The sequence below is a fragment of the Xiphias gladius genome, chromosome 1 (assembly GCF_016859285.1).
Source record: "Xiphias gladius isolate SHS-SW01 ecotype Sanya breed wild chromosome 1, ASM1685928v1, whole genome shotgun sequence".
NCBI lineage: Eukaryota > Metazoa > Chordata > Actinopteri > Istiophoriformes > Xiphiidae > Xiphias > Xiphias gladius.
In genome coordinates, this window is record NC_053400.1 from 10994555 (window position 1) to 11003679 (window position 9125).

The 9125-nt window shown below is 38.3% G+C and overlaps 1 protein-coding gene across 2 annotated transcripts; it reads right to left on the minus strand.

Moving 5' to 3' along the window:
* Positions 1–9: 9 nt before the first annotated feature.
* On the minus strand, positions 10–8245 carry dpep2 (dipeptidase 2). 2 transcript variants are annotated; one of them, XM_040133666.1, is made up of 12 exons: positions 8092–8245; positions 7360–7653; positions 6761–6921; positions 6504–6630; positions 6151–6280; positions 5510–5660; positions 4724–4793; positions 3745–3921; positions 2100–2184; positions 1925–2000; positions 1274–1409; positions 10–806 (listed from the first exon to the last, which is right to left on the minus strand). In XM_040133666.1, exons 2-12 carry the CDS (start codon positions 7360–7362, stop codon positions 597–599), a joined length of 1326 nt encoding a protein of 441 aa, XP_039989600.1. In that variant the 5' UTR covers positions 7363–7653; positions 8092–8245; the 3' UTR covers positions 10–596. The 2 variants fall into 2 exon arrangements, with proteins under 2 accessions (XP_039989600.1, XP_039989609.1); XM_040133675.1 differs by having other exon boundaries at positions 6761–6940.
* Between the last annotated feature and the right edge of the window lie 880 nt (positions 8246–9125).

Genomic DNA, 9125 nt, shown 5'->3' on the forward strand with positions numbered 1-9125 from the left:
ATATTATGATAATGCAATATTTTACACTTAACTGCACTTTAACTGAACTGTTTACCTTCACTGTCGACGGTGTAATGACCTCTACTCCAGTTTACATTACTGGTCAACAATAGATAAAAAACCCTTAACAGGCAAAACCTAACAACAACAACAGCAAACAACTTAAAATAATAAAGTGCCATCTCTGCACTTTCATTGTCACGTGTCGTTAATCTCCTTCATGTCATAATTTTTCATAGAGATGTCGTCAGTACTGGTACAACAAATTCCGCAAGAAATTAAATATATAATAAATAAATTCCAAAATGACTGGTAAAATGCCTGTCAGAGGAATGATGTTGTATATGATATTTGTATATTTAGCATACTGTACATACAGAACATGGCATTTAAATTACCTCCCAAATGGGGCTACACGTTGAATGCTTTCCTTGTATGGGTGATAAGAAAGTGATTCACCTCCCCTTATCCCTTCTGACCTGTGGAGAACTTTGATGACCTACAAATGGCTACAGCAGACTCATTAAGCTCCTCTTATTTATATTAAAAATGAAGCAGTTTAAAGGAAAATGCAGCCTAACTGAATTTCTAAATATTCATTCAATCATAAATAGGCTGGAAAGCAGCAGAACTATAGCCAGGATTAGCAGATCTGGTCGTCCGTGTTGAGCTCTGGAGATGGGACTCTTGTCGGAAAGCCGCTTTCTCGGGTCAGGAGGCGTAAGAACCAGCCTACAGGGGTTCTGGACCTCCTCTACGGGGATCTGGACCTCAATGGGCCGAAGCAACCTTAACTGATTACGGACCTTGGGGGAAATACAATGAGATAAAAGAGGGAGTTGATATTTAAAACGTGTCAGTGTTTGAAGTAGTCTGTGCCGTAGAGATAATCTTTTAAACTTGCAGAGCAAAGAAAGCATGCTATTTATTATAAATGTTCATTATTATTCAATCAATCTTACAAGGTCAACAAAACTACTGTTGACTCTGAAAATGGTATTTTGAGCATAGTTAAGAAAAAAAAACGGCCACAAATTCTTGAATAAAGGTGGTTAGTGTCTTGAAAGAAAAATTTGTTTGAGGAAAAAAAAAAAGAATATACCTGTATATAGTCCAATATGTGATACATATCCTTTACTTATTGTTCTCCACAGCTGAAACGTTCCTTTGGCCATGACATGGAGTGCAAATATGCTTTTCAGTTACCTATGTATCCTTCATTTATCAGGGGAATATATTCTTTGAGATAAAATATATAAATCTACCAGCTCACCTGCTCCACCTCCTTGAACACTCGCAGGAAATTCCTTCGAAGGACATCAGCCAACTCATTCTCAGTCCAGTTCCTCCGCAGGAGCTCCTGGATCAGGGCAGGATACTTTGACACATCCTCTAACCCGTGAGGAAAGCTGTTAATAAAAAACACACTATTTTGCAAAAGACATCACTAAATTCTGACTGAATTCTGCATGTGCAGTATTTATCACTGTGAATAAGTAATTACAATAGTAAACACTTTAAGCCCTTCACTAATATTTATTTTGCAACATTTCTGTTTGGAATTGATTGTTTCTATACAAACTTATTGATTTTTACCATTTTTAAACTGTTGACAGCTGAAACAACCAAATTGTTGATATCATGACAGGTTAACAAAAGCACAAAATTGATCTGGTTCACGAATGAAATATGAAACATGTTGTATGTAGTGGGCCAGAGAGCATAGTCTATTCCTGGCAGTGGAATGTGTGTGTATATGTAAGGTGTGTCTCTTAAGATTATCATCCATTCTGTTTGTTAAATACCTAGAGGCACTAAAGCAACTCCAGTACTGTAGATTTGCCTTGCAAACTATATGTCCATTTGCCTTTGACTTAGTGTTTCTAGTTATTGCTATGTTGTGTTTGCAAGTGAATGTTCCTACCTCACAGCGCCTTCAAAGTCCCCTCCGATTCCTATCGACTCAGCTCCAATCACCTTCTTAATGTGATCAAAATGGTCTGTAAAACCCATTTGGAATAATGAATCAACTGAGATATAAGAAATACAAATTACAGATTTAATACTTGACCAAAAATGACTCAAAATGGATGCCTCACCAGCCACATGAGAGATGTTAGCTTTGTCCCTGCATGAAATGAATTTGCTGTGGAGATTCACCATGATCAACCCTTGGTTTTTTTTCTGAAACACAACACACACACGTCTAAAAAAAACCCCGCCTAAAATAAGTTTGTATAACTACATTTTTTAGACACAAATACAGTAACCTACATTTCTGTCTCATTTATATTCATTAGTTGTAGTGGTAGATGTGGTAAACATCAGGTTTATACTTGTCTTATCTCAAACACCCTGTAACCTTGTGCTGCAGTAAATTCACCAGCCTGTTTTGCAGCCTGCCTACACACACACACACACACACGCACGCACGCACGCACGCACGCACGCGCGCGCGCGCGGAATAATGAGAAACAAGCCTGCACACGAGGGGGGCAGAGTCGGACCGTGGTTAAATAAGGGAAATATACTCATAATTTATATAAAATATGGTTATATTTTACATTTATATTTTTCCCATATAAATATGTCCATATTTCTACAGTTTATTGATATTTAGTCTTCATCATTCTTTCATGCTGAACCAACAGGTTTACATATTGTACATTCCCTAATGTACATTAACAAGCAAATTAAAAACTCACTAGACTTCATGACGTATTTTTGGAATTTGGCTAGGAGGCAGGAGGATTTCAAAAAAACTGTGCTTTAACTCCTTGTACACGCATAAACATTTAGAATGATGTGAAGTACACTCAGTTTGGGTGTTTTTATTGCACAGAAAATACTTAGCCAATATGGTGCTCCTTATCCCCGGATCATATTACTATTTGATGAACAGGTTTAAATAGGTTTTCAGATAATGATTGATGAGCTGATACTTGGCTTCAAAAAGAGTTAAACAGTACACTGAGCTTTGATTCATTGATCATCAACCTTGTAACAACCAAGATGAAGGAGATTACTATAATTCAAACCCACAGCACCAAGCATCAACATTGACTCAAGAATGGTAGGAAGTAGACTTTCCAGCTTTGGCTCATACAATTCTTGTAATGTGTGTTATTGTGTTATCTTAAGGGCTTACATTATGCTGGAAGAAAAACACCCCAAATTAGGCGCTTCCACAAGGTGGTGTGTTTTTGTTTTCATTGTGTGAGTCATTTTATGTTGGAAATCCTGTACCACATAGGATTTGACTGCCAGCTATAACAAACTAAATATACAAAGTGCAGTTGATCCACTGTAAATCAAAAAAATTCATCCAGTGTGTCATTATTCAGGAACTATATGGTTGGGCATGCTAGCTTATATGTATGGTATGACAAGAGGACATTGGTGGGAGGCAAACATGGTTGTTGAAATTACTAAGGGTATGGAATAATAAAAAGTCAGCAGTTAACATTAACTTGGTTTCTTGATCCTGCAACTATTCCCTTATGATTTAGAATCACTCATACTGACTGCTATATACTCGCCAAAATAAAAGAATTGTTTAAGGGTGTTAGTCTTTTCATACATTTTTGATCTTGTTGATACACAAAAATCTAACAAAGAAAACAGACTGCATGTTCTTTGACAGAGACATAAATAAAAATTATAATTGAAATAAATTAATCAGTGACTTGATTTAATCAAACAACTAAGTGGGCAATTAATCACTCAGTAAGTTGGTCTTCTCACCAGCTCATGCAGCAACCGGTCAGGTACGTTGCGACTGTGGTTACAGATGGAGTAGGAGGATGAGTGGCTAAAAATAACAGGAGCCCTGGAATGGTTCAGCACAGCCAAGGCTGTGTCCCAAGAAGTGTGGGAGAGGTCCACTATCATTCCCAGTCTGTTCATCTCCCTCACCACAGCCTTGAAAACACATTCAAAAACCATCTAAGCAGCCATTTACAGTATCATGGGAAGGAAGGGAGTCAATTCAGCTGACGAAAGGGTATTTTTACACATATACGCATTTTAATAGTCACGCATATAGTATTCAAGGAAGTCCTATGTGCTGTTGTTGAGAGGGAAATACTTTACGAAGACATGTCATTTCAAAATAACCTGTTTATATTATACAGCAGCATTGCTGTAATAAACAAACACATGTTGAAAGACTTGCAAGTCCAATTTGGGTTACAGCAGTTTTTTTGAAAAAAGTCCCTTGTCAACATTTCGTAGGCATAGCATAAACTAACTTTGATAAAAACAAGGTCCAATTTCTTCAGCACATCCCATTACTGGAGTGTGCTGAAGGCTTAGAAATGATCATATCCTCAATACTTTACCACGACAACCACCACTATAAAAACTACTGATACTACTGTTACTATTACAACGTACAACGTTTACCAGTACCACCATCGTGAAAAATAAGGATAAAAGAAATAGTAATAGAAACATTTTCTCATGTTTGTTGGCCAATACATAACAATGCACATACAGATAATACAGATACAGATAATTAACTCTAAAGGGTTGTGAGTGGGAATCCTACCGAAGTGGGATTAAAAGTCATTAACAACAATTTGAAAAAGAAATTGAAATGTTTTGATTTTATGTCAGCAATTGTACATCATCATTAACTGTCATATTTGTCGGTTTCTCAGTTTTAATTAAACTTTTCATCTTAGAAATATAGTTGGTTGATATTACTGAACGTTAAGCTTACCTTCCCAAAGTGTGTCAGGCTGTTATTCTGTCTTTGATAGACACTATAAAGTTTTGATGATGATTCTGCCCTGCATCGAAAAAGAATATAGTCAAAACCACAAATCATGAAAATCTTGTGAATGACTATCAGAAAATGTAAAATATCTAAGTATTGTCATATTTAGGGCATCTGAATGGGGTTACTGGGGTTTTCATCTGGCTGGGACACATTCACCTACATGCAATGTAAAGATTCAAAGAACGTGCAAATATGCTCTAGGTTAATTTGAACAGAAGAAAAAAATTGTAAATGTTTATCCTTTCCCTTCAGTCAACCCAGTAAATAAACTTTTTCTAGATTAAATACGGCTGAGTATTTCATTCACTCTCTTTAAAGTTGCTCTCTAGCATGGACATCACATAGCCTCTGCAGCCATTTAATTAATCTTGAACTTGGTATCTGAAGTGTCGATGGTACAGGTCTGAGCCAATGAACAATGTAGGCGAAAGTCCTGACAAAAAAAATAAGAAAAACATTGCATTCTGTGCAATATTACACAGTACAGCTACGGATGTGCCTGCTACAGAATATATAAAGTTCAAATACTCTGTGTCTGTATCAGAGATAGAGATCCTGCATTGTCCTATTCCTTGTACGTCACTGATACACAAGAAAAAATTCCAAAAATCTAAAAACCGCTTTTGTGAGTGGGCAGTTATATTTTCATAGCAGAGAAGCCTTTTTTTTTACGCCCTTGTGATATTCTAGTTTACATATTACATTCAGAATGATTCTCGTAACTACCAGGGTGTATTGCAGGTATGCGTGAGGGCCATGGAGCGGACTCCAAGGTGGTAAAACATCCGCAGGGCTGGCAGGCTGCTGTCAATGGAGTGCCCCCCCTCAATACTTATTAGACATGCTATCTTATGCCTCATCTCAGAGTTCTTCAGTTCTGCAGTGATAGACACAAATTATTTGACATTAATGCCTCCAGTGAGGCCAACTGCCAGTAGCTGTTTTAAGATTGCATTGTCATTAATTCAGATAAAACCTTCAGTACAAGCCAGTGAAAAGTGTAAAATAATTTTTGTTCCGAAGCACTAAGTAACTATAAATTTAAATTTTGTCAAACAAGAAATTCAACATCTTTTAAAAAAGTACCAGTTTGTTTTTCTGTTATAATTGTTAAGAGTGTTACTTTCCATTCTTCACAAGTAATTAACGTCTTATTATGATGCATAGATCATTATAATTTTCATGCCTTTTTATGGATGGATGTGGAAGTCCATACTAGAAACCACAAAATGCACAGTAAATCATAATTACATAAAATAATTGCAATTAACATTTTTTTTTCTTTTGGTTTAATCAATCACTCTTCTCAGCTCCACGGTGTTTTTGCACATATCTAGCCCGTTATCCCTTTTTGAGGTGTACCATACCCTGGGCAGATGTGACCAGCTCAAAGTCCTGGTACTCAGTGCACATGCGTCTGACCACATCTATTTGTTCCAGGGTCAGCCTCACAGCATCCTTCTCCTGGGCCCCACACATCACATAGGCTGCAAACATCTGACAGAGGAAGAGGGAAATCGCAAATCTCTTTAATCGCAAGAGAGTTAAAGAGAGACATTTGAGTTACTGACGTGAAAGTCATTCCAGGCGTGATCCCTCCACAACGTAAACTTAGTAATAAAGCCACCGTGTGATGTTACTAGAATACGCTTTGGTGTAGTCCACACTCTTGAAGAGACCAGCGTCAGAAATAAGACTCATTAAATAAGTAAGGCACTACCTGTGCCTGTACGTGGCCCGCTTGAAGACGGGTGATGTCGGTGGCCACCTTGCTCACATTGTGAAGGTCAACTTGACTCAGGTTATTGTTGTGAAGTATCCTCAGCTGGAGAGCGAGGTCATTATGACTAAGAGACGGAGAAACACGGCACGAGGAAAGTGGGATGGACAGGGTGGAAAGGCATTTTTAATCGGATTTCATTCATGTGTTTTGAAGAATGGAACTCATGTGCAGGCACGACATTAAACATCCTTTACCCATCAATAAGAGGATATCTGGACATCAAGTCATGGACTCTATCTCTGTCAGAGTATCCAGATATGAAACGACCCAGAGAGGAGAGTACCAACAGATGCCCGAGGGACTGCATGCGAAAGCTGCTCGAAGCCCTTGTTACAGTTTTCCTACAGGGCATGTTCTGAAGAGAGAAAACACACCTGTAAAGGCAACCGATTACAGGTAACTTATAACAGAAGAAAAGTCACGCACACACTTTATTACAGCGACGGCCAAAAAATAAAACACGGTAACATCGTCATACATGTAAGGCTTCATATCTCAATGCATATTCTAAATCCTACTTGGGATACATTACATGGTAAATCTGATGAGATTGAAATGTCCCAAGGTATGATGGCACCGTGTATCTTCACTATTTATTAGTGCAGAAACACACGGAAAGAGCCTAATTTTAAAGGTATTCCTAACTGGACGGCTAATTTGTGAAAATGACCATTGGACAGTAAAAAACAATGACGCATCCTCAATTTCGATAACAGTTTTATATCTCTATAACAGCAGGAAACAATTAACTTGTAAAAAAAACCAAAAAAAAAAAAACCCACGACACACTTACCATGCAGGTCGGTTTAAAGTTACTTGTCGACCACTTGAACGACTGCACACACACAGTGTAAACTTTCCAGCCCTACGCCTTATACAGAAGTGCAGCCAAGAGGGCCCGCACAGGGAGCTGCACTGGGCGCTGCGTTCATGTCCAGACGAAAAGTCGCCGATGCATATACGTTCACAATTCCGCCGTTCACTCAGCGTAGCATTGTGATGACAGTCGGCAATGACTGCGTCGTGCGGAATCCAGCTCTTTGTCGACTGCCATGCCTCCTTGTTGTCCCCTCTTCACTTTCAAAGCCTGAAAGTTTGTTAGTAATGAAGTGTTGCAGCCGATGATTACACGTCATATAAATAATCAGGCTTAAATAATACAATAAAACTAGCGAAAACAATCGAAACTTTAATAGGTTTCATACTGTCCATGCGCAGTTTTTTTATTTACTAGCTTATTTATTTAACCGGATTGCCTCGTCTCGAGCCAGGGACTTACGAGGAGCATTTGAAAGCACCGCAGAGAAGTAGGTCTGATATCGCCATCTGCTGGCCGACTCGCTCCCTTAAAAAAACTCGTTGCTCCAGATGGTTTATTCCAATGTCATCAGCGAAATTTTTAAGCCGAAAGAAAAGGACAAGGGCTCTAATTTGGTAATATTTTATAATAACCTGTATAAGTAATAAATATTATAAATTTAAAAAAACTGTAAATAAAAAAAAGTACTTTTGCCCACAATCTAACCTCGGTGTAAGGTCACTTCCTGCTACCGTCCTTGTTTGGCGCAGTCGTCGCAAGGTTGGGTGTGAAGTCTTCAACTCTTCTTTTTGTACATCAGGGAGAATATTTTTTGTTAAAGCTGTAGTGAATAAGGTTTGAATAATTCAAAAGTCATCAAAAAAAGGTGTGTGTGCGCGCGTGTGGATTGAACTTTTTTTTTTTCAATCAGGCCTTTTTTCACAGCAGACATTTTGATTTGTTATAATAGGAACAGCACAGGTGTTACTATTGACAATAATAATGCTCCCTGCTGTTCAAGCGTCCCCGTGAGCCACGACAGTGAGACAACATGCACAATACCAGCACCCTGAAACTAAAGCAGCTACATGAAATTCAGCCACCAATAATTTCATTATTTACACCCGTGCTTTTCTTCCCGTGACATGTCAAAATGTAAAGGGCTAATGCACAAGTCTCCGATGCAAAAATGATGATTAGCTACAGAGGAAGGCTGACAAACTTATAGCACAGAGACAGATTTTAGTACTTTGATATCAAAACAACTTAATTCTTCAACCAAAAATTCTTGTATTTTTTGAACCCAGGTGGGTTACAAGTCCAGTTTCAACCTAGTCTATACTTTGAGTGGCATGGTCCCCCATAACATTAGTTACAGTACATGCTGTCAAGGTCAAGAGAGCTGCAATTCCTTTTTACTTTCGCAAGGTGCAAGTAAAGTGCAACGGTGGTCCCCTGAGCATCATACGCTCAGCCTACTACAGTAAATACAGTAAAGTAACTAAGACTTGTGCTTTCAGGGAGCTGGTGGCCTGTACCTGCTCAGAGACCGAGGTGCAGTAGTGTGTATCTGTCTCAAGAAAAGTTTGGAGTTTGACATTTGGAGCACACAACAAAACAAGGCAGGAGCAAGATCTCGAGGTAAGAGTGCACTTATCAGACATTGATTATTTTGAGGCCCCTAAAATGATATCCATGGTGTGAGCTGCTTAGAAATTGTCTCATTTGACTTTGATAAACCTGCAGATCTACAAATAGTA

Bases quoted from the DNA above. Each gene is read 5' to 3' on its own strand.
- dpep2 (XM_040133666.1), bottom strand. The intron at 6,631-6,760 runs GTAAAGGATGTT...TCCGTCTCTTAG, and splicing joins AGATATCCTCTTATTGATGG to TCATAATGACCTCGCTCTCC. The intron at 2,001-2,099 runs GTGAGGCATCCA...TGGGTTTTACAG, and splicing joins TAACATCTCTCATGTGGCTG to ACCATTTTGATCACATTAAG.